Raw genomic sequence first — 12,576 nt, forward strand, 5'->3', positions numbered from 1 at the left:
ACACAAGTCCACAGAGGAAATAGTTGAAGAACTTCTGGAAGAAAATTTCCCTAACATCCTGAAAAGTGAAAAGATAAGCATTCAAGAAGCTCAACGAACCCCAGGAAGGGCAGACCCCAAAAGAAAATCACTGAGACATCAAATCAAGCATTCCAAAATCAAAGATAAGGAGATACTCCCGAAAGCAGTTAGAGAAAACAGAAGTGTTACATACAAAGGAAAGCAAATCAGATTAAGCTCGGCTCTCCTAGCGCAAACCATTCCTGTAAAAGGACATCATGCTTGGTAAAGAGCATGGGTAGTGAAAAAGAGGAAGACCCCCAACAAGATGGAATGGCACAGTGGCAGCAGCAATGGACTCAAGCTAAACAACGAATGTGAGGTTGGTGCAGGACAGGGGCATTCTGGTGTGTGTAAGGTTGCCATGAGTTGATACTGACTTGACAGCATTTAACAGCAACAAAAACAACACGAACAGAAGACTTAAAAATATCAACATTAACCAAAGCAATGTACAGATATAATGCAATCTCAATCCTGATCTCAACATCATTCTTAAAAGAGATGGAAAAACTAATCACTAACTTTATATGAAAAGGAAAGAGACTCTGTATAAGTAATGCATTATTTAAAAAGAAAAATACATAAGCCCTACCACTCCCCAATCTTAAAATTTACTACAGTAATCAAACTGGACTGGCACTGGCATGATGAAAGATACATTGACCAGTGAAATAGAATTGAGAACCAGTAGTAAATCTGTCCAATTATTCTTCAACAAGGGACAAAATGCTTTAAATGGGGATAGTCTTTTCAACATATAGTGCTGACAAAACAGGAAAACATTTGCATAAAAATGAAATAAGACTCACATCACACACTATATACAAAAATGAACTCAATATGGATAAGACATAAATGTAAAGCCTAGAATTAAAAAGATCATCAATAAAACAGTAGGGACAAACTTAGGGGGTTTGATAACATGGCATTAATACACTCTCAAGCATAACTGAAAAAATACAAAAGACAAAATAGATTACTGAAATCTTCTAAATATTCTCAAAATTAGACACTTGTGTCTGTGGAGTTCTGGTGAGGCACTGTAGGATAAGCAAAGGATGCTAACCACAAGGTCAGCAGCTCAAATTCAACAGCTGCTCCTTGGAAACTCTATACAGGGTCGCTATGAGCTGGAACTGACTCAATGGCACTTTAACAAAAACAACATGTGTATCAAAAGATTTCACCAAAAAGTAAAAAGAGAACTTTCACACTAGGAAACATGTTTAGCAACAAAGGAAGACACTCTGAAATTTATATAACACTTCAAGGACTCAAGAAGAAGATAAATAATCCAATTTAAAAATGGACAGACAACATAAACAGACAGTTTACCAAAGAGATTCAGGCAGCCAATACATGCATGAAGAAATGCTCAGAATCATTAGCTACTTGTTGTTGTTAAGTGTCATCAAGCCGATTCTGATTCACAGCAACCCTGTTTAGGGTGGGTTTCCAAGGAGTAGCTGGCGAGTTTGAACCACTGACCTTGTGGTACAAACTGATCCTACAGAGTCTAGTGTTTATCCTACACCAAGACAGACGCAAATCTAAATGATAAAGATGTATTATCTCACACCAGCACTGACAGCGAAGTTTAGAAAACTACAAAAGCTGGTGAAGGTGTGGAGATACTGGGACCCTCCTATACTGCTGATGGGACTGTATAATGGTGCCAGCACTGTGGGAAATGGTATGGCACTTTCTCAAAAAGTTGGAAATAGAAATACCATATAACCCAGCAATCCCTTTACTTGGTATGCATCCTCAAGTAGTAAGAGCTAAGATATAACTAGATATATGCACACCCATGTTCATTGTAATACTATTCACAATAGCAAAAAGATGGAGACAGCTTAAATGCCCATCAAGAGAAAAATGGTGAAACAAATTTTGGTACATACATACAATGGAATACTATGCACTCTTGAAGAAAAATGGTGAATCTGCAAAGCATCTCATAACATGGATGAAACTGGAGGACATTATGCTGAGTGAAATTAGTCAATCACAAAAGAACAAATATTGTATGAAACCACTGTTGTGAAAAGTTAAGAAAATGCTTTCCTGATACAAGAAACATTCTATGATGGCTAGCAGGGATGATGAAGGGGGAAGGAAATTATTCATGGGCTAGACGGTATGACACATGTTAAAATGGTTGTCAGGGCAGGCAATAAACAACAAGAGGGAGGCTGGCAGAGGACAGATGAAGGTAGCAGGAGACACAGGGAGGAATACAAGAATATAAAAGAAAAGAGGTAAATACTGTTAACATGGAGGGGATTGCAATCACTGTAATGAAGCTGAATGTGAAACTGGTGATCTGCTCTGTAAACCTTCATTCAGTTCACAATAAAATATTAAAAAAAAATATTTTCTATAATACTCTACTGACCAATATTTACTAAGACAAGCCTACTGCATCTTTGCCACAGTCCTCTATGTCTATACCACCATATAACGGGAAATACTAATAAGATTTTGAGAGACTAGTCCAGTTTCTGACTGTGTAAGTTGTGCTGATATATAGTGAGGATATGATTTCTCACACTTTGGCCTTTTGATGAAACGCCTTTCCAACACCAGTGTCATCTTATCCTACAATTTCACACATCAGCTACCAGGGTATCTACCCTGAGAGCCCAGTTTCACATTGCACTAATGAGTCAACACCTGTTAAGAGTAGAGAAATCTGAACCTTGTTAGCGATTGTGAAGTCTCCTGGGAACGTGGATGCTGAGCATTGTCATACTCACCACCAACATGTCTGTACTGAGGATCCTGGCTGCAGCTGTGATGAAGTCCCCCATCAGCATGGAGAAGCCAGGAAAGCCCAGGGAAAAAAAGCGGGGCGGGCAGTGCCTTACGATGGTACTTAAGATATCCTAAAAAGGAAGATAAACCACAACTGTAATTGTCATGAAAAATCAAAAACAAAGTAATCAGTTCATCTGTACATATGTCCACTGTATTTTATAGTGAAAGGGGTACTGGGAGATGAGTTAGTGTAAGGGATGTTATTGTTGTTGTTATGTGTCATGGAGTCAGTTCTGACTCATAGCGACCCTGTACAGGGTTTCCGAAGCTGTAAATCTTTACGGGAGTAGAAAGCCTCATCTTTCTCCCGCGGATCAGCTGGTACTTTTGAACTGCTGACCATGAGGTTAGCAGCCCAATTCATAACCACTACACGACCAGTGCTAGTGTTCCCATTTTACAAGCAACAGAATAGAGACACCAAATTTGAAGGTAACTTGTCCAAAATCTAAATCATGGCACTGGATCTAAACACTCCTGTCTTCTACTTAAAGGTGTGTTTTTGGACAACAATAGAAACACAGAAACACATAAAACCTTCAAACATTAACTAATGGTACATGGAGGGGATTATAACCATGATAATGAAACAAAGTATATAATTTGTTGAATGTAGAACTGATGATCTGCCCTGTATACTTTCTCTCAATTCACAAAAGAAACTTAAAACGTAATAAAAAACCTTCAAACACCTGTCATTCAAAGGAAAGCTATATTGTTTTAACTTTCAATTCTACTCAATTTTTAAAAAGTACATAGTTACATTAAAAAAATCTTAAAACATGCAGAGATGAAATTTGCACTTTTCAAATAATTTTATAGGCTACAAAATAGGAATATATGGAGTGCTGTAGTAATGTTATAAGTAATATTCTGAAGTACTGGTGTGGTGCTGCAGGCTAAAGCACTGGACCACAAGGTCAGTTTAAACCATAAGATCAGCAATTCAAACTCACCAGCTGTTCCTCAGAAACCGTATGCAAGGTTGCTGAGTCGGAACTGACTCGATGGCACTTAACCACAAAAACTGGTAGTAGTGGTGGCAGTGAGTACAAATGTGATTGAGGTATTTGACAGGAACCGTTAGCACAACATTCAGCATGAAGACCACCATGTATCCAGATACCTCATGTTTCTCTGTCTGCCGTGGCCCCTCATTTGGAGCCTGCTGGCTGGCTCCTTGCTCGACAGCTCCCTTTTGACTGAGGTAGACACTGTTCCTTGCTGTGGCAGACCACAGGCCATTACTGAATGACTTTCATGCCATCCACAGCCAGGCCACATATCTGAAGTAATCTGAGTATTTGTATGTATACAGGGAGTATTAGTAAGAAAACCCACAAACTTTTTTTTTTCCTCTCCCCAAATTTTCAGTTTTTGGTAATTCCCATTAATTTAACATATAGAAGTACTGGAAGTTCAAACCCACCAGCTGCTTTCTGAAAACCCTATACAGGGTCACTATGAGTTAGAACCGACTTCATTAACAACTCACCAACAACCTGCAATAAGCAGATGACACAACCTTGCTTGCTGAAAATGAAGAGGACTTAAAACATTTACTGATGAAGATCAAAGAGCACAGCCTTTGGTATGGATTACACCTCAATGTCAAGAAAACAAAAATCCTCACCACTGGACCAATAAACAACATTCTTATCAATGGAGAAAAGATTGAAGTTGTCAAGGACTTCATTCTTCTTGGATCAACTATCAACACTCACGGAAGCAGCAGTCAAAAGAATCAAATGACGTAGTGCATTAAGCAAATCTGCTGCACAAGACCTTTTTAAAGTGTTGAAGAGCAAAGATGTCAGCTTGAGGATTAAGGTGTGCCTGACCCAAGCGATTGTATTTTCAATAACCTCACATGCATGTGAAAGCTGGACAGTAAATTAGGAAGACTATAGAATAATTGATGCATTTGAGTTATGGTGCTGGAGGAGAATATTGAAAGTGCCATGGGCTGCCGAAAGAAACAACAGATCCATGTTGGAAGAAGTGTAGCCAGAGTGCTCCCTGGAGGCCAAGATGGCCAAACTTCGTCTCTCATACTTTGGACATATTGTCAGGAGGGACCAGTCACTGAAGAAAGACTGGTAAGGTGGAGGGTCAGAGGAAAAGAGGAAGACCCCCAATGAGAAGGACTGGCCAAGTGGCAGCATCGATGGACTCAAGCATGGCAACAACAGTGTGGCTGGCCCAGGACCGGGGCAGCATTTCCTTCTGCTGTACATAAGGTTGCTACTGCGAGTCAGTACCGACTTGATGGCACCTAACCACAACAAGAACCACAAAGAGACTTGAAGTTATGAAGCCCAGAGTTCGTTTCAATGTACAAGAAAGAAGTAAAATATGAGAAAAGATCTAGCTTTTCTTAGTTTCCAGTGTGACTACTTGAAAAATCTCTTAAAGAAAATCTAGTTCATTCTATTAAATTAGAACAAAGCAGTGGCCACATGCTACTTTCTATGACACTGCTTAACAATTTAGTGTTCTTAAATACAATTTCTATTTGATCACAAAACTTTTTTAATAAGTACCTATTTTTTTTTTCTCCCATAGCTAGTGGACTCTTTATAAAAGCCCCACTCTTTATAGCCTTAAAAAAGACCATATAATACTTAATCCAGTAGAGTTCACATATGGCAAATATTTTAGCAAATATTAATTTAAAATATTAGCATTTAGCAGACTTTTCCTTGTACACAAAAATATTTAATAAAAACAAATTTAAGGAGGGGAGGAAGGAGAGAAAAAACCCTCTCACGCTTTTTCCAAGTTAATGTTTAAACCTGCTTTAATCTCGTCCTTTGATACATTTTAGAGTTGATATCAGTCAAGGCAAACATTCTAAGGGGGCAAGCAGATGGATGATGCACTTTAGAAAGTGTGTGGTAAACTCATGCTGCATGAGTAGAACAAAAGATCCACCTTTTCCATAATTAAGCCCCTGATTAATGCCCTGGGCTCCTCACCACACACCTGTAATTACTCACAGAGGTACGCATTGTGCTGAGCCTTGTCTCAGAATATCAGGCATCAAGCTCTCCAGAAGCAGATGGAAGCACATTTCTGTTAACATATGCTGCAATGAAAGGATTCATGCAAACCTGGCTAGCAAGGTAGCAGAATGCTGTGCATCTGAAGATTAATAATGCAAACAATCATGATGTTAACTTTGTTTTGCTTACACTAATTCCATCTGCTGAGATGAGGAACTAAACCTTGAACCTGAGAGTTTTAAAAAGTCCTTAGCACATACTTAAATCAAGCCTTGTTTCACCACTGGAATTTAGAGATTCAATGTAAGAAATTTTTCTGAGGTAAATTTATGTGAATTATGAGTTAATCTTTCAATAATTAAAATCCAGAGTTTAAAAGCTGAATCCATTTTTGTTTTACAAGATTCATATGTGAAAAGGTAATGATTTGAAACAGAAAATAACTTACTTTTTCAGAAAAACAAAAAAAAAACCCTACTAACTTGACAGTGATGCTAACAATAGCAGATATGTGTATGGCCAGGATAAAGTCACACAGCCCCCTACCCATTGGACCTCAGCCAGTCATTTCAACCTCACCTATTTCTATGGGCAAGAAGATCGGAAAGAGAGGGCAAAATAACAGATGGCTAGCCTACCCTTCCCTGCCACCCACGTGAAGGCAGAGTGCCGAGGAGAAGCAGCCCCGGCGGTGGTCACAAGGGAAAGACAGCACTGAGCTGGGCTAATGTGGTGGTTAAAAGAAGCAAGTACTCAGTCATTCAGCCACACTGCAGCCATATGCCTACTTATTTTGCTTATCAATGATGAAGTGAAGCAATCCAAAGATTACGTTTCTGTGGTAACATTTTAAAAATTAGGGATAACTGTGTAGAGCTCAAAGGTGAGTGGCTGTCCCCACTGAGGGACTCCTACATAATGCTATGGTCCGTTCTCTTAACTCATAGTTAAGAGGGGAGGAAGGATAGAAAAAAACCCACTAGCAGTTTTTTATTTGTATGCAGTTACGGATGGCGACAGTTGTACAAGCACAAGGTTCATAGTAGAATCCTCCTCCCGGCCCTTGCCTCAATGCATTAAGATCACAGATGTACCTGAAATATTTAGGGAGAAAAAATAAAAATCCAAAGACTCTTGATGTGTCTTCCCAGTCTCAAGAACTTTATATATAGACAGCACAGAACAGTGTTTTGCAAACTTCAGTTGCTTGGATACAAGGCTCATGCATTCTACCATATCCATGTCAAAAGTGAATGTGATTTCTCTAAAATGCTTTTTGATGTTTTTATTGTTGTAAGGTGCCACTGAGTCAGTTCCAACTCATAGCGACCCTACACACTACAGAATGAAATACTGCCTGGTCCCGTGCCTTCCTCACAATTATTTTGTTTGAACTCATTGTTGCTGTGCTAATCCATCTCATTGAGGGTCTTCCTCTTTTTCCCCGACCGTTCACTTTATCAAGCATAATGCTCTTCTCCAAGGATTGATCCTTCCTTACAACATGACGAAAGAACAAGGGATGAAGTCTTGCCATCCTGTTTCGAAGGAGCATTCTAGCTGTACTACAACAGAGTTGTTTGTTCTGCTGGCAACCATGGACCTTTTAATATTCTTCACTAACACCAAAATTCAAATGCACTGATTTCTTCTATGGTGGTGGTGGTTACATGCCATGGAGTTGGTTCTGACTCAGAGCTACCCTGTACAGGGTTTCCGAAGCTATAAATCTTTACGAGAGCAGAAAGCCTCATCTTTCTCCTGCGAACAGCTGGTAGTTTCCAACTGCTGACCCTGACCCTGAGATTTCTTCTATAGTCTTCCTATTTTTGAAGTTATTCACTTTTAAGAACTTAAATATAATTAGTATCCTTGTCACAAATACAAAAATAATCCTTAAATCAACACATTAACAGTAAAAGAATATTATTGAATGTTTGCCAGATATCACGGTTGGAAGCTTTGTGTCTAAAACTGGCTCTCTTTTAAAAACTGCGAGTTGCAACATCAGGATGGAGTGAGAGAAGTTCTTCTACCAATTCCAAACAGTTTACTTGAGAGAGTCACAAAGACTGGCAGATATCAGGAAAGAGGCCAACACTCTCACCTTGTGATCTGATGCTATTCAGGGCTATGCCCTTGTAACCACTAGCTGGAAATGCCCCTGTATTTAAATTCTGACCTAGTAGAAAGAATCCTAGAACTGGGGTCATTACATGTACTGTGGGCAGTCATGTAATGTCTAGAGCCTCACGCTTCTCCTCCAAAAAAAGGGTGATGACCTCCTTAATGAGTTGTATCTAATGGGGCAGGAGATGTGAAAAGGTGCCTTTGTAAACTGAAAATGGACCATACAAAAATAGAGTGACTAGTGATTTGTGTTTTATTTTCTTGTTTTTTCCAAAAAGGAAAGGATTTTGAAGTGTTTTGCTTTATAAAATTTACTTTTTGTAGGTTTACTTTGTAGAATTCAGTGGAGTACTGTTTTACTGGCATACAAAAAAAAGTATTTAAAAATATTTCAAAAGTTGCACAAATAAGCCTCTTCAGTTACACAGAAGTCAAAAATCTCGGGAAATGAATACTCCCAGATTACAGCCTTGTTGTTGTTGTTAAGAGCCATCACGTTGGTTCTGACTCATAGCAACCCTGTAAGGGGTTTCCGAGGAGCGGCTGGTGAGTTTGAACCACTGACCTTGTTGTTCAGACCAACTTTGTGGTTCAGTGCATTATTCTGCAGTGCCACACAAGGACTCCTTAGTAAGCCATAATGCATATAATTTATAAGACAAACAATGAAAGGAAAACAGGAAAATAATTTTAGATTTTCCAGGTTCTATTCTTCTACACAGTTCTGTATACTTACCCCAAGTGAGTCTGATAACAAGGTAAGTTTCTTTTCCATTCTCTAATCAGTCCTGGTGTGGGGCTGTGGCTTAATGCACTGGACTGCAAAGTAGGTTTAAACTGCAAGGTTGGCAGCTCAAGCTTACCAACTGCACCTCGGAACCCCCGAGGGTCGGAATCGACTCTACAGCATGTAACAACAATAATATAGGAATTTAGCTTACACTTGAAAGTTGACCAATACGAAGCACAGACACATGCCTCTGATCTAAGGAAATAAAACTAATCCTACAAAATGCTGTAATATAGCAAAAGGCCACCAAAGTTGTATTTTTCCTCTTGTCTTTGGCTAAAAATCCATGTACATTCTACATATAGAGTGTGAAAACCTACAATTTAAGATTATCACTGTAAACTTGCAGCTTATCAAAAGATTCAGGCTTATGAGAAAGTAACTGGAGAGAACATCTGTCTCTTATCACTGATCTTGCAAAAAAATCAGGTAATTCAAATAGAGGCATGTTATTTCCTCTCCTCCAAAGCACAGTTCTATAAACACAAACCACATTCAGCCTGGTAAATGAATTGCTTTAATTGAATGCTATGTACACAGTTACTGGAAAAACCATAAGAGATAAGAAAAACTTATGGTGATGTCAACAGAAATTGGTTTATTCATTTTGCATAGTGTTGTTTCTTTAGTTCTCTTATAATTGACCTTTAGAACGATAAATGTGTAAAATAATTTTGTTTATTATGTCTCCAAACCTTCCAACAATTACGCAAAATGAAAATTTAAAAGGAAGGATTCATTCAGGAAGCATTTCCATTGTTTACATAATTGCACAGCTATAATTTAGTGCTCGTGTTGTTATGGAAAATAAAAATAAGGCCATTATGGGCCATTTCAATTCAAAATACTGCATAGTGGTGTCAAAAATGGGGGAAAATGTTCACTTTAAAGCAGTTTAAAATGGATTAACCCTGTAAACAAAAACATTTCAATATAGTATTCTATGAAAGAGAAATGTTCAAGAAGGCGTCATCCTTCAAATGATATTAAAAATGTTGCAACTGTACTTTAACACCAATTATATATACATTATTCACTGAATATTTGCTCTCAGTCCAGCAGATGATGGTTGTAATACAATAGCTGGCCATCTGTCTCCCTGACTTTCCTTAGTAGACTCCTGCCTGCTCTTCAAGAGCAAACAGACCCAGTGATTCCACCTAAGTCACTTGGCTCCCTCTACAAGGCCAAACAGAATCCATAAAAAATAGAATCTGTATATACAAAAGGAATCAAGTCTTCACTTAACATTTTGCCTTAAAAAACAAAAACGTTAAACATATAAATTACTTTGTTGCTATTTTTGCAGGAAATACCTGTCTTTAATCTAGAAAAAAATGGTAAGAAATGCTTTTATTTGGCAAAGTGGGAAATGGAGGGCTGTGGTTAGCTCATTAACCTGATTGGTAAACAGGTACTACTGATTCTACACTTGATCAATTATATTTTCAAAATCTGAATGCAAAGAGATAGCTTTAACACTAAAACTGCATACAATTCAAAGTTTAATGATTTGAAAGTTAGATACATCCTGAAATCTCTCTGAGATATTAATAAGTATCCATTATTAACCACCGGCAAAGCTCAGAGATGTATGAGTAACAAAAAAGTTCTACTTACTAGATGAGTAGCTCTAAGGAGTCCTCACAGTCTCAAGGCTTGGTCTCAGTTCTCTCAATTCTACTAACTAGTCTCTGTTCTTCCTTGTACAAAGACATCCTTCACAAAGACAAACTGTAGCCTGGCCTCTTCACACTCTACGTTGGTAACGGCACAGTTTTTGTGATAAAAATAAAGGCTTTGCCATTATGGTCTTTATAAAAAAGCACAGCAAAACATGGCATGAGCATTAAATTTCTAGGAAAGTCACTGGGGATAAAAACAATACAGCATGACAAACAGGAGAAAAAAAATTTTTTCAAGATGTGGGACAAGGAATATGTGAAATGTGCTATGCATTATCTGTTAAAATGGTCAACTGTGACTCAATCTGTTTGGGGGAAAAGCAGAGAATTTTATAAGTGCTAGAAAACAGTATGATTATTCTGGATGTAACTATGTTACCAAGGCCAGAAGAAGCAAGACTAGAAAAGAAGAGAGATGACAGGAGTAGTTAGGAGAAGAATTAAAATCACCTAGAGCTTCTCACTCTAAGAGCTGCTATAGTGAAGACATGAGGATCCTTGACTGCAGGATGAAAAGGAAGAAGGGTGAGAAACAGAACACATAGTTCTGATAGCCGTAGGCTTTGCTCATCCATTTGCACAAGGGTCAGGATTTCAGCAATGACAGAACAGGCAGATGGTGAGAGTGTCTCCGGAACAGTCAAGTCCTAAAGGGGATTCATGAATATTTTTTATGATGGCTTGTAAACAACTTTAGCAACTAATCTCTCATCTGTGCAGAAAAACTCCACTAGTTGTAAAACTAATAAAAACTGCCTGGTTGTCTTGCTTCAGGAAAAGTGGAAGTTGTTTTTGTAAAAGAACTAATGTCTATAACTTTTATTTTATCCTGGGGTTAATAAGTCACTAGATTGTTTAAACTGCAATTTTTTTAAAAAAGCTGCTTTTGTTGTTAACTGCCATCTAGTCAGTTTTGAATGACTGCATTCCTGTATAGCATTTCCAAGGAGAGGCTGGTGTGTCTGAACTGCTGATCCTTGCTTATCCTATAGCACCACACCAGCTTTATTTATCATTAAATTCTTTAAATGGTGCAATTCATTAGTTTTTATTAGATTCACAGAATCAAGTGACCATTAACACTATCTAATTTTAGAACATTTGCATCATCATAAATTGAAACCCATTAGTGATCACTCTACAATCCCCTCCCCATCCGGTACTTGGCAACTACCCATCAATCTACTTTCTATGTCTATGAATTTGCGTATTCCGGGCATTTTGTATAAATGGACTCACACTATGTGGATGGCCTTTCTTATTTGGTGTCTTGAATAAGCATAATGTTTTCCAGGTTCATCTATGATGTAGCATGTATCAATATTTTATTCCTTTTTTGACTAAATAATATTCCAGTGAACACGGCACATTCAGTTTATCCACTCAGCAGATGAGGTACATTTAGGTTATTTCCTAATAACAATTTCCTTTTAACAATTCTGAATAGTACTGTGAATGTTTGTGCACAAGTTTTGTTTGAAGACTTGTTTTCATTTCTCTTGAGTATATATATATACATACATATACCCAGTAGAGGAAACTGTTGGCTCCTTTGTTAATTCTAGGGTTAACTTGTTAATGAGCTGGTACTGTCAAACTGATTTCCAGAGCGACTGCACCATTTTACATTCTCACCAACAAGATTGGGTGAGGGTTCCTATTTCTCTACTTCCTCTTCAACATTTATTGCTTTCCAGTTTTAAAGACTTTATTTTTTATTATAGTCATCCTAGTGGATTAAAAGTGGTAGGCTGGCACACGACCAGGCAATGTATAGGGTTGTACATAGGGTCGCTATGAGACGGAACCGACTTGACAGCACCTAACAACGATATTAATCATGTTTTGATGTGCTTAGTGGTTATTTTGCTTGGATCCACTATCATCACTCATGGAAGCAGCAGTCAAGAAATCAAATAACATACTGCATTAGGCAAATCTGCTACACAAGACATTGTTAAAGTATTGAAGAGCTAAGATGTCAGTTTGAGAACTATGGTGCGCCTGACCCAAGCCATGGTATTTTCAATAGCCTCATACACAAGTGAAAACTGGACAGTGAATAAAGACGACTGTAGAAGAA

The 12,576-nt window shown here is 38.1% G+C and overlaps 1 protein-coding gene across 1 annotated transcript in view; it reads right to left on the reverse strand.

The window, feature by feature from the left end:
* RALGAPA2 (Ral GTPase activating protein, alpha subunit 2 (catalytic)) overlaps nucleotides 1-12,576 on the reverse strand; it is a 535,657-nt gene that overhangs the window by 250,043 nt on the left and 273,038 nt on the right. The window contains exon 24 of the mRNA XM_006860649.1: nucleotides 2,823-2,951. Coding sequence (XP_006860711.1) covers nucleotides 2,823-2,951 — 129 coding nt within the window. The remainder of the gene's footprint in view (nucleotides 1-2,822; nucleotides 2,952-12,576) is intronic.

This window comes from Chrysochloris asiatica, unplaced genomic scaffold (assembly GCF_000296735.1).
Source record: "Chrysochloris asiatica unplaced genomic scaffold, ChrAsi1.0 scaffold00039, whole genome shotgun sequence".
NCBI lineage: Eukaryota > Metazoa > Chordata > Mammalia > Afrosoricida > Chrysochloridae > Chrysochloris > Chrysochloris asiatica.